The 20,426-nt window shown below is 44.5% G+C and overlaps 1 protein-coding gene across 1 annotated transcript in view; it reads right to left on the bottom strand.

Annotated features, from left to right (window-relative positions):
• Positions 1 to 14,671, bottom strand: part of psmd2 (proteasome 26S subunit ubiquitin receptor, non-ATPase 2) — an 83,754-nt gene extending 69,083 nt beyond the window's left edge. Inside the window, exon 1 of the mRNA XM_063045683.1 lies at positions 14,512 to 14,671. Within this exon, the coding sequence (XP_062901753.1) occupies positions 14,512 to 14,628 (117 nt within the window). The 5' untranslated portion in view covers positions 14,629 to 14,671. The remainder of the gene's footprint in view (positions 1 to 14,511) is intronic.
• Between the last annotated feature and the right edge of the window lie 5,755 nt (positions 14,672 to 20,426).

Genomic DNA, 20,426 nt, shown 5'->3' with positions numbered 1-20,426 from the left:
ACGCGCACCAGCTGTGAGAAGGACGGGGCAGCCTCAGCCTCTCCCAAAATCCCAGCTAATGTTGGGAACATGTCAAATATGCCCCTGTCCACCCGCTGTCCCCACAGTTCCAGTTTGGCTTTGAAAGCAGACACTTTATCTGCCAACTTGAAGACAGTTGTCATTCTCCCCTGAAGTGACAAATTGAGTTCATTGAGCAGGCTGAAGGTGTCACACAGATAAGCGAGTTTTGCTATACACTCCTCGTCACTGAAGTGTGCTGCCAGTGGTGACTTTTTTCCTGAAAGAAACCTCTGTAGCTGCTCTCTTAACTCAAAAAACCTGCCAGGGCTCTCCCCCTTGATAGCCACCTGACATCAATGTGTAAGAGAAGGCGTTTGTGCTCTGTATCCATTTCCTCGCAAAGCTGCTCAAACAGACGTGGGTTAAGGGCTTTTGCTTTGATGTGATTGATAACTTCAACAACGTTACTCAATACACTGTTAAGATCAAGAGACTTTTTTGGCTAGCCAGCCCTGTGTATCACGTTTTTTTCCACTCAAGAAACTCAACGTGTTTGTCTTTAAGTTCAGGGTATTTGGACTCAAGGTGCTGAAGCAGTTTTGAGAGCCTCATTGCCTCATTAGACAGCTTGTCTCCACATATCACACACAGGGGGTTTGGAGCGTGCGAGTTACCAGTCACAATAAAGCCATATTTTATGTACGACTCGTCATATTTTCTTTTGAAGGAAGCTTTTTTTTTTTTCGCAGTCTCGGTCTCAGTTGTCTCTGCGTTATCATCGTTAAGTCTTTTATGTCCCCTACCACCTCTTCCAAAGAAACTCTCAAGCGACATTTGTTTTTTGCTCATCGAGTAGTTGTAGGTTAATAACTGATTGATGACTCGCGTGGGTAATGACCTTGTGTGCATTCAAGTTCAACAGTGGGAGTGACAGGGAATGAGGAAAGGTGCAGCTGACTCATACCGTTTCATATCGCCAAATCATATTGTTTCTGCGCGGCCCGGTAGCACATGCTTTGCAGCCCGGTGGTTGGGGACCACTGAACTAGAGTGTCGGTATGGCTGTGGCAGCCATCGACAGGGGTGGATGCTGAAAGCAGAACAGGAACCCATGAGCAGCTCCATTACTGTGTGCTGATTAAGACATTGAGCCAGATTAAAATCATCAAGGATGAGAGTGGAAAAAGAACAGGTATTCAGCACTATCTGTCTGTGTTTGACCAGTCTCCCTCTCTTCCCACCACTAACGTCAGATGGGAGATGCAGGAGTCTTGTCCACACTGCCAGGATCAGGAGCTCTTATGGCCTGCAACCACAAGTCTCTTGGATGGACTGTACTCGCCTCAGTGCTGAACGAGCTCCACAGCTGTGGACTCACTTTTGGAGACTCTGAACTTCATTTAGTTTTTTTTAAAAAACTTTGCACAGTTTGATGAAGGTGCTTCAGCACCAAACTGACTCTGCAGCTGTGGCCTGCGTCCATCAGCACTTGCTGCAGCACTGAACTGGCTCTGTGGCTATGGCCTGCAGCCATCAGACTTCTGGACTAGCTTCACTTGCCTGAGTGATGAACTGATTCCATGGCTGTGGACTCATTCTCAGGGATTCTGGTTGATACTGTGTGTTATTTGTTTACTTTTTTTATTGGTAGCACAATTTGTTCTTTTTTCTTCACACATTGGAGGTCTGACAGTCTTTGTAGTGCGGGGATTTTTTAAAAAATGGGTTCTATTGTGTTTCTTTGTTTTTGTGACTTCCTGCAAGAAGACGAATCTTAATGTTGTATACAGTATACACTTTGATAATAAATGTACTTGGAAATACAATATGGAATATAAATAAGCCTCTGCTTTCTCAATGCCAGTTTTTCTTCTCTCCCTCCCCCCGTGATAAAGTATGTAAAGGGTTAACACGGTCGGTTAAACATAGCAGCCTGTTTTTCTGCAAGAAACTACTGATGATCAACAGATGTGCTAATCTTGCTGTTCAATGTTGAGCAGTATTTCTCCTTGTAGTTAGGCAGTTAGGGCTTCAAGGTCCTTGCCTCTTTGTGCAGTCATGCACATAGATAAGATCTGCTCCTGTGTATGTGAGCAACTACATCTGTTCTGTAATTTGTCTCTCTGTACTGTCATTCACATGAATAAGCTCCAGCCTGACCTGTGTGTGTGTATGTGAGCAACCATATCTATCCTGCAAGAGGAACTGCCAGTTAGTTGGTGGACTGAGCAGAAACAGTCACTGACTGTCCAAAGTGCCCCCGAGGCTTTGAATAAAGGGTCTCCAAGTGAGTTCATCCGGATTTGACTTCCACATTTGGCACTGCGAGCAGGGTACCAACATAGGGACTGTGACACGGAGGCAGGCTGAGTAAGCGACAGACCAAACATCCTATCTATGGGGACCGATCGGGCCCGCAAAGACAAATTATCTTTGTCGCTCGCTCCCTACGATACTGGTGTAAGTCTCTGCCCCTCACCTGGACCTCAATGGGACCCAGGTCAAATCTGCCAAGAGACTCATATAAGGTAGGACAACTATTTGAAAATTGAAAACCTGACAGGTGTCGGGTAAGAGTTATGAGCAGTAGACACCGTGTCTGGTTAAAAAAAAAGGATAAAAACCATACAATTGGACAGGTGCCATGTGTCGGGTAAAACTTAAGAGTCTAAGAATTAAAGTCAGGTAAAGGAAGTAGGAAAATTGAACAGTACGTACCATGCGCAGGTATTGGGTAAAAATTAAAGTCAGGTAAGAATCAAGGTCTGGTAAAGAAACCAGGAGAATTGAGCAGAAGACACCGTGCCTGGTAAAAAGACAAAAACATGGGACATGACCTATTGTGTCATAAAAAATAGTACAGGAACTTCACTAGGCAAAAAGTATGAGCTGTTTCATGATAAAGAAGAGATTTATGTGTTTTAAGTGGTACCTTACATAAGAAACTGGGGGACAAAGTGTGCCCATGGGGAGGGTCTTGGGATGTGACAAGCTGTGACCAAGCCATAAAAATGGTCTGGAAAAAGAATTGCAGTAACAAATGGAAAGCCTTGGTCGAGGAATAAAACTGAGGGCCAAAAGCCACGAGTGCAGGGACAAATAGGAAATGAGATACTGGATCCCGGGAGCATGTCTGTTTGACGAAAGTGATCACGATAAAGACTGGCTAATAATAAGACCCGGGGACCTGAAATATCTCTGGGGTTCTCTGACACCGTGGAAGGAAGGGTGAAACAGAGGGGAAAGGGGAGGACAAAGCTCCCATATCCAATCATCCCACAAGGTGATACCGAAGAACGGATAAGCTCAGTCCCCGAGAGAAGTCCCCCACCTGAACCCCAGAGACAGTTAACTATCCGAATGATGCCAAATCCCAGGGCGGGGAAGCAAGATCAGCCAGTGGTTATCCTGTCTATGCTCCATGGAAGACATAAGAGATGATCACGATAATGAATCATGACCCTGACAGAAAAGAGAAACCAGCACTTCTTGCACAATATGTGTGGAACACAATTCAGATGAATAATGATACCCCCAGGATCTTTTCGGTCTTTGTTGCATGATATTATCTGCGGACGAGGGACGGAAATAGAAGGCAGAACTGGATACCAGACTTAGGCTACGTCCACACTACGCCGGATAATTTTGAAAATGAAGCTTTTTCTCTTCGTTTTGACCCTCCGTCCACATTGAACCGGCATTTTCATCCCCCGAAAACGGAGATTTTCGAAAACATTCTCCAGAGTGTGTAAATTTGAAAGCGATTGTTTCGCGTTCCAGCATGTACGGGGTAAACGGAGAGATTTTAAAACGTTGTCATGACAATACCACGACAACAATACTTTTTCTGCTTCTGCTTGGGACTGCGCAAGCACTGCCAGGCGGCTGTTCTTGGTTCTTGGTTCTTGATCCTCCAAAATATTCTGCATGGAATTTAAACTCATCGTGGCTTTCAAGCTGGTCCTCTCGGTTTCTCTGTTTGCATCCTCTGTTCTTCTGCCTGTACCCTCTGGTCTCCCAGTCTGCGGTGGTCGTACCCTCAATCTCCTGTATCCCAGGGTCTCCAGGCCGGCACTATCGCTGACTGACCACCGCTGTTATAACGCACAGTCGGTGTGAACAGTGTGAGAGTTAAATTGTAAAGTGAGCTTTTTTGACCAGATCCCCTAAATTGATTTGATTGAATCTATCTTTAAAAATACTAATGTCAGAAATACTGTGCAGGTCTGGCGGCAGAAAATTCCACTGACTTGTTGATCTTGGGTAGAGGACAGCTTCATGCATGTGTTGTTTACTTTATTGCCTACGTTAATAGTTTGTTTGGAATTAAACATCTCCACTGCTTTGCTGACTTTGTAGTCGTTTGTAACTCACAGAAACAGCTCGACCTCATTGTCTGTCTAAACGGAGAAGTCCGGTCTGATTTTTCCAGTGGAGGTTTTCTTTGTATTCCTCGAAGACATTGTTGAAAACTTTCCTTCGCTGTTGTTGGTACTCCAGTTTTATTCTATGGAAATAGCACAACGCCGCCGTGGAAACGTAAATATTATACCGTTTCCTCTTCGCTTGTTTTCTGTAGATGTGTCTGCGTATGCCCAATAGGAGTAAATTCGCCCAAATATTCCGTTTGGTGTGGACAGAGATATTTTGAAAAACGCCTAGTGTGGACGCCTGTCGTTTTTACCCGAAACCAGCGTTTTCAAAATTATCCGGCGTAGTGTGGACATAGCCCTAGCTGATAAAGTTTAAGGGAATGGGGGATTCTCACATTCCTGTAAACAATGGATTCAGTACTGACTATGTCTGTGACTGCAGTGTGTTTGAATAATGTCTCACAGCTGCTTTCTTTGGAGCAAGGTAAGGGTCAAAGTTTGCCCAGATCCACATAAGACGTCTCTGGGCTTTTCACACCTTTTAATTTTGACAAAAAGCAGTACCTGATGGAAATTAGACAGAACATTCCTTTCATAATTAAAGCACAAATTTGACAGATGTTCTTATTTTTGTAATTAAGTTGTGGCTCCAGCAAACCAGGTAGGACATTCTTTTCTTTAATTAAGGTGGCTGGAGTATACTTTTGTATCAACAGTCCATTGACTTGGCCAGAATGGTTATTAAACTGATTGTTCTTTTGTGTCGGTGGCCTTATAACTTCTGACAATTCTGACATCAGGCAGCGAACTTGTAGAACCTCCGGGGAGGTGAGAAAGGTTCTGTCCCTGATGTCGGGTTCAAGTTCACTCGCCGGCTGAGCTCGAAGAAATAAATGGGTGAAAAGTCACGATCTTTTTGTGCTGTCGTTATTTGATCCAGCAAAGTTATGTTTACACAGCAAGAGGTGGGGGGGGGGGGGTGCCAAGTGTCAAGCTTTGAAAATCAGACTAACCAGATAATCCAGGGATTGGAAAAGGCACTGCAACCGTCTGTTAACATTACCAAGGTACTAGAATGTAAGCCGAAACCCGGGAATCAGGGTTAGACTACCGGAAGCGCTTTGTATCATGCTATGAGACTTATGCGGGGGACCAGATCTTTAATAATAGGAATACTTCCCCTCAATTTAATGTGCTGCTACTCCAACGTCTCCCTTTTAAGTTAGCCATGATGATTAAGACCAAGAATACGAACTGGCCAGATAATGATTGTAATCAGATGCGGCGGGCCATAGTTTACTACTGGGATTCCAGCACGGAGTCCAGATCCACCTCAAAGAGAGTTGCAGTCAAGCATGATTTTGTCCAATGGGGTGAGGGACACCGACAGAGGTCAGATAGTGGCTGGCATCATGGCCATACACTGTAACCAGGAGACCAGGATTGGGATCAATTCCCTGATTGGCCTTACCCCCTGCAAGATGACCCATGCGCCCCAGGACCCGGCCAGCTGATGGCAATAAAGGGACGACCCCAATGACCTTATCCCCGAGAGAAGAAACGGGCCACCCCAGCAAGCACCCATGCCGGGGGAGCTCAGCCTGGAGCGTGTTTTAACTGTGGCCGACCAGGACACTGGAAGGCAAGGTGCCCCTGGTTTCAGCAGAGACGCCCAAGGCCAAACCAGGCAGTCACCCCATTCTCCAGGAACAATCCTTTTGCTAACTGACCCTGGAAAATGTTGCCCGTTGTGAGGAGCAACCTGCAAGAGGAACCCAACATAATCCGTCAGGTAGATGGAATTTAACTTACATTTATGATTGATACGGGGGCAACCACTTCCACTCTCGATCATGAGATAGTGTCAGAACATGGATTCTGGCTTTCCAGGGCCACCATTGCCCTCTCGGGGTTCGAAGGGTCTGAACAAACATACCAACGGACACAACCCCTACGGGTGGAGTTTCAAGGAAGGCAGTATATACCCTGGTAACTGCAGCTTCTAATATTACCCTACATCAGCCTGTAAATGTGCTCTCTTCCCACTCGATGCTGGAACTTTTGACCTCCCGACAGACGCAGCACCTCACTCAGGCACGACAAAACTGCTATGAGACAGCCTTACTGAGCAACCCGCTGCTGACATTTTCTCACTGCTCCACTTTAAACCCGACCAATTTCCTAACGTCGCCACCGCAGGTTACAAATGATTCTGAACACAATTGCGTGCTGTGAAATCAACTCCTCACTACCGCCCACGAAGACCTCACGGACCAACCCCTACAGGACCCCGACATAACCTTGTATGTCCATGGTAGTTCTTCCATGGGCCCTCAAGGCCAGAGATGTTCCAGCTATGCTGTGATCACAGATGACATGGTGCTCGAGCAGGCAGCCTTTCAACCAGCCATGTCAGCACAAAAAGCTGAGTTATTTGCCCTCACTCGTGCCTGCATCCTCCCCAACAAATCTGCAAGCATCTACACTGATTCTCAATATGTCTTCAGGGTAGCTCATGACTACGGTGTGCTTTGGGAATGACGGGGTTTCCTCAGCTCCTCAGGACATCCAATTAGCAATGCTACTCAATACAGAATCTCCTCACTGCTTTGCAACTTCCAAAAACATTGGCCATTATCAAATGCACCGCTCATACTCACTAGACTGATAAAATCTCCACCAGTAACACCATAGCTGATGAGGCTGCCAAAACCGCAGCCCAAGCATTCGAAACTATAGACCCATCGGGGCCCTGCCAAAACCCCCTGCACCTCTCAGACAGCACGGGTATGCCAGACATGCAAGCTGTATGTACGTTCCGGAGGAACACTGACTATGGTCACAGATGGGCTGTAAGGAGGGTCCCATGACGGGCCTCTGGTACACCCCTGCGGGACAGGTCTGCATCTCTACCCAATTTTCTACCAGTTCTCCTTGACTATATTCATACTTGTACTCACCTCAGAAAGGAGGGAATGGTAAACAGTTTGCTGCAAACGTGGTGGCATCCGAAATTGCAGCAAGCCGCAGCAAAGAGGGCAAAAGCATGTTTAATATGCTGTAAGAACAATGTGGGAAAGGGGACACCCTGTGTGTCGGGCGCCACTCCCCTACCTGGAGGCCTTTTTCATGTTTGCAAATTGATTTTATTGAACTACCTAGAGTGCATTGTTACAAATATTGCTTAGTGATCATAGATGTGTTTAGTAGATGGATCAAGGCAATCCCTGCCACAAATGATACAGCCCTGACAGCAGCTAAAATACTGTTGTGAGAAGTAATCCCCCGGTATGGGCTACCAAAAATGTTGAGTTCAGATAACGGTCTCCACTTTGTAGCAAAATTAAATGAGGAAATCTGCAATGCCTTAACCATTAAACAACAATTCCATTGCTTACACCATCGCCAGGCTGCAGGTACAATGGAAAGGGCAAACAGTAGGTTAAAAATCAAATTGGCAAAACTCATGGAAGAGACTGGCTTTAATTGGTTATAGGTATTGTCCTTAGCATTATTCTATACGAGGGCCACCCCTCGAGAAAAAAATGGGGTTGTCACCAGCTGAAATCATCTTCCAGAAGCCCCCAAGGACTCCATGGGGTTCCGCATGGCCTCCCACTCTTGATATAAACGGGCTACCTAACTAAGACTATCTGAGCCTTACATTCATAGGTACGTCAGGCATACAAGGAGGAAAATGATACGATAAGAGAAGGCGACTACCCCAACATCATACCCAGGGACTACGTACTAATTGAGAACTGGAGCCGTGGCAAACTAGAACAACGGTGGAAGGGACCATTCCAAGTACTGCTCATCATGCCCACGGCAGTCAATTTGGAAGGACACCCGCGGTGGATACATCGTACTGACTGTAAAACAATTACGGACTTTATCATGTACTTGGCCATTATCTTTTGCCTTCTTTTTACGGGCTTCCAGTCAACTAAAGTCATGCATAGGGGCGGGAGCTGTAGCCACCGAATATGTGGCAGCTCCCCAAAGATTAAAACCACCTTTTCCCCAAGGCCCACACAGGGAGTAGTTCCCCAAGTGCCATGGCCAAAAACATCCCCCGCTGTATGATTTCTCCCATAATACCTTCCTGTCCCTTCGCCACAACTATGCCAAACACTAAGAAGCAGGGCATGTTGAATATGTGCGCAAGTACCCTCGCATGGAAAGACTATGGTACAGTTGTCAGTGATCCCCCTCAATTCTAGCAAGGAACCCTCTGCCTGGGGATTCTCTAATAACACCTGGGGTAGTGAAGTCCAGAATTGCAAGGGAACCCCGAGCGACTGCAAATGACAGTGTTTTGAAGGGTGGTACCTCAGGTTCTCATTGAATATGGCCTCCTCCTCTGAAGCCTCTTGGCCACACCTACATGTGCCCCATGCCAGGGTGGCAAATACAATTTGTCACTGCAGCTGCCAGGAGAAACTTTTCCTGGGGAACAGCACTTGCAGAACCTATAACTACAATGTTATCCTTCTGACTGTTCCTGTTTGAGCGACTAACCAAAGTGCCCCAGAGGCTTTGAATAAAGGGTTTATACTTATACGGTCCCTGAGTGAGTTTATCCAGATTTGACTTCCACACCAGTCAAATTATCCTACAGTCCACAATCTCATATGACTACATGGTCTTTACCCTTCTTATGCAATGCCACAGGAGACCAACAAGAGTTCTATCTAAATTATCTTTGATCAGTATTTTAAATCACATTCGAGACTTTGCTATAAATCTACCCAAGACAATAGATGGTACAGCTCCATTCTCTCTCATTTTTAAAGTACAGTACATTCCAGTAAATTGGGTCAATGTTGAATCAGAGCAGCCCATTATTTGGAACAACTCTTAAAGAACAAAGACTAAGTTGAGAAAATAGCCAGGATTCCCTTCACAAACACAAGAAAATCTGCAAATGCTGGAAAACCAAGGCAACACACAAAATGCTGAAGGAACTCAGCAGGCCAGGCAGCATCCACAGAAAAGAGTAACCAGTCAATGTTTTGGGCCAAGACCCTTCTTCAGGACTGGAAAGGAAGGGGAGAAGTCAGCTTCAAAGGGGAGGACTTCCTTTGTTTATTTTGGACACTATTCCGTTTAATAAGGGCAGGAGACTATTGCTGAACAGTTCCTAACCAACACCAGCCGCGCACACTTGCATGGCCATTAAGACACTATACCGTACTTAAGAGTGTTCAGTTTTTAAAACAGCATCAGTTGCATATGCTTGTGTTTAAAAGGAAGTGAGTTTTGTCACTGTCAGTTGGAGAGAAGTTCAAGTTTAATAGTTATTTAACCATACACAGATATCCATGAAAACAGCCAAACAAAAGTGTTGCTCAAGGGCAAGATGCAACACACCATTCTCTGCAACTTCTGCCATCCCTCAATGGGAACCTACCACCAAACACATCTTTACCTCCCCCTCACTCTCCATAGGGATTGCCCCCCTGTAATTCCACTGTCCATTTGTCCCTCCCCACTGATCTCCCTCCTGGTACGTACTTCTGCAAGTGACATAAATGCTACACTTGCCCATTCACCTCCTCCCTCACCTCCATCTGGTGCCCCGAACAGTACTTCCAGGTGAGGCAACTAATGACTTGTGAATCTTTTGGGGTCATATATTGTATCCGGAGATCTCAATGCGGCCCTCTGCACATTGGTGAGACCTAACTTTAATTGGCTGTTTTCATGGATATCCATGACCATTGCACTTGAACTTCTAGCCAACTAACAGTGACAAAATTATTTCTTCGCTCTGTCTACAAAAAGCAGATGCGGCGGATATGATTGCACAGAGAAAAGGGAATAGCATTTTTACAGGAGATAGGGCAGGAAGACGTGTAGTCAAGATAACCGTGGGAATTGGTAGGTTTATTGAAGATATTAGTAGACAGAGATATGGAGATATGGAGACAGAGAGATCGAGAAAGGGGAGAGTTGTCAGAAATAGACCAAATTTAAAGACAGGGTGGAATGTGGAGGCAAAGTTGATTAAATTGACGCGTTCAGCATGGGTGCTTGAAGCAACACCAATGCAGTCATCAATGTAGTGCAGAGTTGTAGAGCAATAAATGCATCAACTGCAAAAAAAAAAGTTTTGTCACTATGCAGATTCTTGATACATCAGTTTTCCCTTTTACCACAATCACCCTAATTTTGAAAAACCACTTTGCCAATTACTGATCCATTTTCTTTTCCAATCTTTAAACATGAAGCTTCTCCTCAAGAGCTTGGGTAATTTTCCCACGAAACATTTTCAAACCACTCCAGAAAGATATTGGCCCAAAGCATTAAAAAGGCCCACAAATCAAATGCACAAACAACACCCTATTTGGATGTGATAAGCCCTCACTCTTCTGAAGTTGTCTACAATTTTTGAGGCAGGTGACCACCATCTTTGTTCAGACTGTCCTATTCCTACTGGTCAGTCTTACTTGGCAACATACTAAGACTTCAAATGCATTCATAAGTTCCAATTTATATTGAACTTTGTACTTGCCGTTTTTTTTTTGTCCATTTGTTCTATTATTCCATTACTTGTCTAAATTGATTCTTCAAACACAGGTCACAAAACATTTTTTGTAAACTTAGAAGAAAAAAAAATTACATTGACAAAAATGAAAAAAATCTGGAAATAAGTTAAATATTTGCAAGAAGTTTTCACAAGTTATTGAAAAGCAGACATCATTTTTTGCACATAATGGCTAAACTTTAGGTACAATATTATGTTCTTAAGATTTTCATTCCTAGTAGGATTAAAAACAAGTTAACTAGACCTTAGAAATTTCTCGAAAAGTGTGCAGGATAGACCTAGAAGCATTACTATTAGACCACTGATGGTACATTTTTTTTGAAAAAATCACCAAGTAATACTATGGTCTTCCTTAGAAAGGGAATCAAAATACTCAAAATAATAAGATGCAAGAATGACGTCTGAAGTCTTGCACTGTCATGAGACAACAGAGTTAAGGGCTGAGAGTATGAACAGAGAAACAAAAACACTTAAGACATGAATAGTATGATTAGATTTTTTTTTTGGAATACCCTGAATTCAGGTACAATGAAATCTCATCATGGTGGAAGAGGGCAAGTATCTTGAACAGCAACAGATTAGAACAGTTAGAAGGAATCAGAATCAGGTTCAACATTACGTGTCATGAAACTTGTTGTTTTGAGGCAGCAGTACATTGCAATACATAAAAAAAAAGTGAGGTACCATTCATAGGTTCATTGCCCATTCGGAAATCTGATGGTGTAGGGGAATAAGCTGTTCCTGAAACGTTGAGTGCATGTCTTCAGGCTCCTGTACCTCCTCCTTGATGGTAGCAGTGAGAAGAGGAGATGTCTTGGGTGATGGGGGCCCTTAATGATGGATGTCACCTTTCTGAGGGATCAGCTATGAGGATGCCCTGATGCTGGGGAGTCTAGTGCCTTTGATGGCTGGCTGAGCTTGCACCTTTGTGCAGTGTTTTCCCACCCTGTGCAGTGGCCTCTCCACACCCGACGGTGATGCAACTACTTAAAATGCTCTTGACGGTACATCTACAAAAACCAGCGTGAGTCTTTGGTGTGTCATTCCAGAATAACTTTCACCCAAGTGTTGTAAATTTTATGTGACAAGTCCCTTAGCCTTCTTAACTTCTCCTATCCAAGTACTATGGCTTTTAAATGTTGCTAATTTGGTTGAAAACTCAGCCAACTCCATCATGGGCACCAACCACCCCAACATCAAGGAAATCTTCAAAAGATGATCCCCCAAAAGGTGGCATCTATCATTAAGGACCCCATCATGCAAGACATGCCTGTTTCTCATTGCTACCATCAAGGTGGTGGTACAGAAGCCTGAAGACACACATCCAATGTTTTACAAACTGCTTCTTCCCTTCGGCCATCAGATATTTGAACAGACAAAAACCATCCCATGAATATTACTCCACTATTTTTGCTCTTTCTATAAACCATTTATTTTTTAATATATATTTATTCTAATTTAGAGATTTTCATGCATTGCACTGTACTGCTGCTGCACAAAATTTCACAAAAACTAATGACATTAAAACTGTTTTGGATAACGTACCCACCTCAATCTCCATTTCTAGCACCTCGATGCAAATAAGCATCTCCCCGTGTATAAAAAAGCTGCCCTTGATATCCCTTTAAATCTCCCACCTTCAATTTTAAAGTCTTTGCACTCCTATTTTTAGCACTCTCTCCCTGGGAAAAAGACTGCATGCTTTCACCCTGTCTATGCCCCTCTTTATATACCTATATCAGATCTGAATGACTACACCATGGTTGTAACAGACTTCATTAAAACATGTGTGTCTCCACTAAATCATTCAATCTTCCCCAATCTAAAGCCCTGGATGAACCATGATTTCCGTAATCTGAGGCTGGTTCAGAGGCATTCAAGTCTGGAGACCAAGATAGTTACAAGAGGTGCATGTAAAAGCCATCTCACAGGCGAAGTGGAAATTCTGGACCAAACTTGAATGAACGAGGGCTGCTCGACAGCTGTGACAAGGCTTGAATGCTATCACCTCTTATACGGTTAAATCAAGTGACAGAGGAGACAGCTGGGCTTCACTTCCAGATGACCTCAAAGCCTTCTATGCTCACTTTGACCATCAGAACATGGAGGAACCAATGCAAACTCCCACATCCCCCAATGATTCCACCGAGATGCAACACTGAGCGTCATAGGAAGTCATTCCTGCCTGTGGCCATCAAACTTTACAACTCCTCCCTTAGAGGGTCAGACATGCTGAGCCAATAGGCTGGTCCTGGACTTATTTCCTAGCATAATTTAGATATTATTATTTAATTACTTATGGTTTTATATTTCTATATTTATACTCTATTCTTGGTTGGTGCAACTGTAATGAAAACTAATTTCCCTCAGGATCAATAAAGTATGACTATGACTATTTTACAAACACTTGAAACTGTGGCATCTAAAGCACATCCATGGCTGTGCTACCCTAAGCTGCGATCCAGTACGTTTGTAAGTCCATGTCCAGAGACAGGGTCTGGAGTTTTATTTCTAGCTCTCTTTAAGCTCATTATATTCACTGGAAAAAGCATTACATTGCTCTGCAATGTGTAAAACAACAGATTAAAAGTCTGTTTGGATACTAATGAGTATCATCTACATGACTCTACATCCAGCAGAGTAAAATCTGTGTGTGTCACTAGTCAGATCACAAAGAGTTCCACATCACTGGAATCTTGAGTGCAAACCTTTTGTTTAATTATGTAATTAAACTTGCAATGGTCAACCACAAACAGATTGTACCCATCAGCATACGAGGCTGTGTTCACCCAACATGGCTCCGTGTTGACTCCACAAAAAGCCTCATCAACACAGCATTCTACATTAGTTTTGCCAACCTGCAGATTTTATACAGTCACTGACAGATACAGGCAGATCACGGAGCCACCAACTGACATCTGCAATGACTCCAATAACAATCATTGAGGTACAGCTGGTACCACATATTTTCAGGAACTTTGCTTTTAAAACACTTTCCAATGAGCTCCTTCAGAGTTGCCCAAATAGTCTCGATGTTTTAAGCTCGTATTTAGAGAAAAACCATGAGCTCGGGACTTTCTGAATGACCTAAATTGTCAAATTAGATCATCGAAAGGTGAGGTTTAACTCACCTGAAAACGTCGAAGACAGTGTAAAGTTGATGAAATCTCATACAATCTTATTCGCTAAAACAGACTTCACAAAGAGATGTTGCAAACATCCAGAAACCGTTGTGAATATAAACACTATATAAATTCAGCACATTTGCAGCCAAACTAAACGGCACGTCCAACCGATATAAACATTTATCGCGACAGCAGTTGAGAGGCACTGATTGCGGCCTAGCTTCTTCAGAGAAGCCCGGGCCCGGCTCACTCGCACGTAGCGATATGTTTCCGAAACAAGAGATTATTTGGGGTGCTGTCGGGAAGATGCTGAAGGAGCGGCAGCGGTGGAATGGGTCCGGGCTCAACAGGCCTCAGCTCGGGCCTCAGTGACTCTGCACACACCAGCATTGTGTCCACAGTGACACAGCAAACCCACGAGCGGCGAACACGACCGTCACTCGCCCGACAGATACATTACCAGCTCTTGCTCCTGCTCTTTCTCGCCATTGGCCTTCTTGTCCTTCTCCTTAGCAGCAGCTTGCTTCTCGTCGCCCCGGCGCGCCGCCGGCTGCTGGCCCTTCCTCGCGTCGTCCATGGCGGTGCACGGCCCTCCTGGTGGATGCCGGGAAAGGAGCTGCAGGGGGCCGGCGCTGTCACCGCGCGACGGCAGCTCGTGCTCTCCAGCTGTCCATCAAAGGCGCCGGAGCCGAGCACGTCGCGGACTTCGGTCACAGCAGGGTCGGGTCGTGACGGAGATGGTGCAACGAGAAAAGAACAAAATCACGAGAAAAACACAGGAAAATAAAGGTGGAGAAACGAGAGAAAAATCTAGAAATTGGCTGTAAAATCCGTAAGAGGAATATCTGTGCATGGGGGGGGGGGGGAGTTTGAATGGTTTTACCTCAGTAGCCCCCAAGGTGTGAATTAGTTAGGGATAGTTCTTCCTTTGGTTAGCTCATGTTCAAGACACTTAATCGGGACTGGAAAGCAAGAGGACAGAAGCCAGAATAAGAAAGTGAAGTGGTGGGGGGGGGGGGAATGCAGATTTCTCCTCACATCTGTCAGCTTCTCCACCCACTTTCTTATTCTGGCTCCCTTTCCATTTCCATCTGATGAAGTGTCCTGGCCCAAAACGATGACTGTTTACTCCCCTCCATAGATGCTGTCTGATTAGCTGAGTTTCTCCCATATTTTGTGTGAATGCTCAAGATTTCCAGTATTTGTAGAACCTCTAGTGATTATATTTTAGCTAAAAGTCTTTGAAATGTTTTATGTGGAGTATAATTTGGAATAATAAGGCCAGTAGTACTAGAGAAGGAAGTGTAGCCAATCAAGTCAACAACTAAAGATTAGCATTCTCTTAATCATCACCTTCTTATTTTTACCCCTCTACTTCTTGCCATGATAGAAATGTAGGGTGATGCAGTTGGTGGAAACATACATAACTCACAGCCACTGACATTGAGTTGGAGCAACACCCACCTCAAAAAGGGCCACTTTTCAACATAATTGTATAAGGGCTAAGAGTGTTGTAAAAGCAAGCCTGAAGGCTTTGTATGTCAATGCAAGGAGCATTCGTAACAAGGTGGATGAATTGAATGTGCAGATAGTTATTAATGAATATGATTAGTTAGGAAAATTCTGTCGCTAGGTATACATGGAGAGGTGGTAAATTGGATTAGACATTGGCTCGATGGAAGAAGCCAGAGAGTGGTGGTAGAGAATTGCTTCTCTGAGTGGAGGCCTGTGACTAGTGGTGTGCCACAGGGATCAGTGCTGGGTCCATTGTTATTTGTCATCTATATCAATGATCTGGATGATAATGTGGTAAATTGGATCAGCAAGTTTGCTGATGATACAAAGATTGGAGGTGTAGTAGACAGTGACGAAGGTTTTCAGAGCCTGCAGAGGGACTTGGACCAGCTGGAAAAATGGGCTGAAAAATGGCAGATGGAGTTTAATACTGACAAGTGTGAGGTATTGCACGTTGGAAGGACAAACCAACGTAGAACATACAGGGTTAATGGTAAGGCACTGAGGAGTGCAGTGGAACAGAGGGATCTGGGAATACAGATACGAAATTCCCTAAAAGTGTTGTCACAGGTAGATAGGGTCATAAAGAGAGCTTTTGGTACATTGGCCTTTATTAATCGAAGTATTGAACATAAGAGCTGGAATGTTATGATGAGGTTGTATAAGGCATTGGTGAGGCCGAATCTGGAGTATTGTGTTCAGTTTTGGTCACCAAATTACAAGAAGGATATAAATAAGGTTGAAAGAGTGCAGAGAAGGTTTACAAGGATGTTGCCGGGACTTGAGAAACTCAGTTACAGAGAAAGGTTGAATAGGTTAGGACTTTATTCCCTGGAGCGTAGAAGAATGAGGGGAGATTTGATAGAGGTATATAAAATTATGATGGGTATAGATAGAGTGAATGCAAGCAGGCTTTTTCCCCCGAGGCAAGGGGAGAAAAAAAACAGAGGACATGGGTTAAGGGTGAGGGGGGAAAAGTTTAAAGGGAACATTGGGGGAGGCTTCTTCACACAGAGAGTGCTGGGAGTATGGAATGAGCTGCCAGACGAGGTGGTAAATCCGGGTTCTTTTTTAACATTTAAGAATAAATTGGACAGATACATGGATGGGAGGTGTATGGAGGGATATGGTCCGTGTGCAGGTCAGTGGGACTAGGCAGAAAATGGTTCGGCACAGCCAAGAAGGGCCAAAGGGCCTGTTTCTGTGCTGTAGTTTCTATGGTTTCTATGATATAGTTAGGATCACAGAGACATGGCTGCAGGGTGACCAAGGATGGGAGCTCAACATTCAGGGATATTCAATATTCAGGATGGATAGACATGAAAGAAAAGGAGGTGGGGTAGCATTGCTGGTTAGAGAGGAGATTAACGCAATAGAAAGGAAGGACATTAGCCGGGAGGATGTGGTATCGATATGGGTAGAGCTGCATAACACTAAGCGGCAGAAAGCACTGGTGGGAGTTGTGTACAGGCCACCTAACAGTAGTAGTGAGGCTGGGGATGGCATTAAACAGGAAATTAGAAATGCGTGCAATAAAGGAACAGCAGTTATAATAGGTGACTTCAATCTACATATAGATTGGGTGAGCCAAATTGGTAAGGGTGCTGAGGAAGAGGATTTCTTGGAACGTATGCGGGATAGTTTTCTGAACCAACATGTTGAGGAACCAACTAGACAGCAGGCCATAATGGACTGGGTATTGAGCAATGAGGAAGGGTTAGTTAGCAATCTTGTCGTGCGAGTACCCTTGGGTAAGGGTGACCATAATATGGTGGAATTCTTCATTAAGATGGAGAGTGACATAGCTAATTCAGAAATAAAGGTTCTGAACTTAAAGAAAGGTAACTTTGAAGGTATGAGATGTGAATTAGCTAAGATAGACTGGCAAATGATATTTAAAGGTGGATATGCAATGGCAAGCCTTTAAAGATTGCATGGATGAACTACAACAATTGTTCATCCCAGTTTGGCAAAAGAATAAACCAGGGAAGGTAGTGCACCCGTGGCTGACAAGGGAAATTAGGGATAGTATCAATTCCAAAGAAGAAACATACAAATTAGCCAGAAAAAGCGGCACACCTGAGGACTGGGAGAAATTCAGAGTCCAGCAGAGGAGGACAAAGGGCTTAATTAGGAAAGGGAAAAAAGATTATGAGAGAAAGCTGGCAGGGAACATAAAAACTGACTGTAAAAGCTTTTATAGATATGTGAAAAGAAGAAGATTGGTTAAGACAAATGTAGGTCCCTTACAGTCAGAAACAGGTGAATTGATCATAGGGAACAAGGACATAAGCGGAACAAGTGCTACACATGCCCTTACACTTCCTCCCTTACCACCATTCAGGGCTCCAAACAGTCCTTCCAGGTGAGGCAACACTTCACCTGTGAGTCAACTGGGGTGATATACTGCGTCCGGTGCTCCCGATGTGGCCTTTTATATATTGGCGAGACCCGACGCAGACTGGGAGACCGCTTTGCTGAACATCTATGCTCTGTCCGCCAGAGAAAGCAGGATCTCCCAGTGGCCACACATTTTAATTCCACATCCCATTCCCATTCTGACATGTCTATCCACGGCCTCCTCTACTGTAAAGATGAAGCCACACTCAGGTTGGAGGAACAACACCTTATATTCCGTCTGGGTAGCCTCCAACCTGATGGCATGAACATCGACTTCTCTAACCTCCGCTAAGGCCCCACCTCCCCCTTGTACCCCATCTGTTACTTATTTTTATGCACACATTCTTTCTCTCACTCTCCTTTTTCTCCCTCTGTCCCTCTATATACCTCTTGCCCATCCTCTAGGTCCCCCCCCTCCTTGTCTTTCTTCCCGGACCTCCTGTCCCATGATCCTCTCGTATCCCCTTTTGCCAATCACTTGTCCAGCTCTTGGCTCCATCCCTCCCCCTCCTGTCTTCTCCTATCATTTTGGATCTCCTCCAACTTTCAAATCCCTTACTCACTCTTCCTTCAGTTAGTCCTGACGAAGGGTCTTGGCCTGAAACGTCGACTGCACCTCTTCCTAGAGATGCTGCCTGGCCTGCTGCGTTCACCAGCAACTTTGATGTGTGTCAATTGAATAACTACTTTGGTTCTGTCTTCACTAAGGAGGACATAAATAATTTTCCGGAAATAGTAGGGAGCCGAGGGTCTAGTGAGATGGAGGAATTGAGGGAAATACATGTTAGTAGGGAAGTGGTGTTCGGTAAATTGAAGGTATTGAAGGCAGATAAATCCCCAGGGCCAGATGGTCTGCATCCCAGAGCGCTTAAGGAAGTAGCCCAAGAAATAGTGGGTGCACTAGTGATAATTTTTCAAAACTCTTTAGATTCTGGATTAGTTCCTGAGGATTGGAGGGTGGCTAATGTAACCCCGCTTTTTAAAAAAGGAGAGAGAGAGAAACCGGGGAATTATAGACCGGTAAGCCTGATATCAGTGGTGGGGAAAATGCTAGAGTCAGTTATCAAAGATGTGATAACAGCACATTTGGAAAGTGGTGAAATCATCGGACAAAGTCAGCATGGATTTGTGAAAGGAAAATCCTGTCTGACAAATCTCAGAATTTTTTGAGGATGTGACTAGTAGAGTGGATAGGGGAGAACCAGTGGATGTGGTATATTTGGATTTTCAAAAGGCTTTTGACAAGGTCCCACACAGGAGATTAGTGTGCAAACTTAATGCACACGGTATCGAGGGTATGGTATTGATGTGGATAGAGAATTGGTTGGCAGACGGGAAGCAAAGAGTGGGAATAAACGGGACCTTTTCAGAAGTTAGTCCTGATGAAGGGTCTCGGCCTGAAACGTCGACTGCGCTTCTTCCTATAGATGCTGCCTGGCCTGCTGCGTTCACCAGCAACTTTGATGTATGTTCCTTTTCAGAATGGCAGGCAGTGACTAGTGGGGTACCGCAAGGCTCAGTGCTGGGACCCCAGTTGTTTGCAATATATATTAATGACTTAGACGAGGGTATTAAATGCAGCATCTCCAAGTTTGCGGATGACACAAAGCTGGGCGGCAGTGTTAGCTGTGAGGAGGATGCTAAGAGGATGCAGGGTGACTTGGATAGGTTAGGTGAGTGGGCAAATTCATGGCAGATGCAATTTAATGTGGATAAATGTGAAGTTATCCATTTTGGTGGCAAGAACAGGAAAACAGATTATTATCTGAATGGTGGACAATTAGGAAAAGGGGAGGTGCAATGAGACCTGGGTGTCATTGTACACCAGTCATTGAAAGTGGGCACACAGGTACAGCAGGCGGTGAAAAAGGCGAATGGTGCTGGCATTCATAGCAAGAGGATTCGAATACAAGAGCAGGGAGGTTCTACTGCAGTTGTACAAGGCGTTGGTGAGACCACACCTGGAGTATTGTGTGTAGTTTTGGTCCCCTAATCTGAGGAAAGACATTCTTACTATAGAGGGGGTACAAAGAAGGTTCACTGGATTAATTCCTGGGATGGCAGGACTTCCATATGATGAAGGACTGGATCGACTAGGCTTGTACTCACTGGAATTTAGAAGATTGAGTGGGCATCTGATTGAAACATATAAAATTCTAAAGGGATTGGACAAGCTAGATGCAGGAAGATTGTTCCCAATGTTGGGGAAGTCCAGAACGAGGGGTCACAGTTTGAGGATAAAGGGGAAGCCTTTTAGGACTGAGATGAGGAAAAACTTCTTCACACAGAGAGTGGTGAATCTGTGGAATTCTCTGCCACAGGAAACAGTTGAGGCCAGTTCATTGGCTATATTTAAGAGGGAGTTAGATATGGCCCTTGTGGCTAAAGGGATCAGGGGGTATGGAGAGAAGGCAGGTACAGGGTTCTGAGTTGGATGATCAGCCATGATCGTACAGAATG

Source organism: Mobula hypostoma, chromosome 4, assembly GCF_963921235.1.
Source record: "Mobula hypostoma chromosome 4, sMobHyp1.1, whole genome shotgun sequence".
Classification (NCBI taxonomy): domain Eukaryota; kingdom Metazoa; phylum Chordata; class Chondrichthyes; order Myliobatiformes; family Myliobatidae; genus Mobula; species Mobula hypostoma.
The sequence above is the reverse complement of the archived record's forward strand: the minus strand, read 5'-3'. Positions and strand labels throughout refer to the sequence as shown.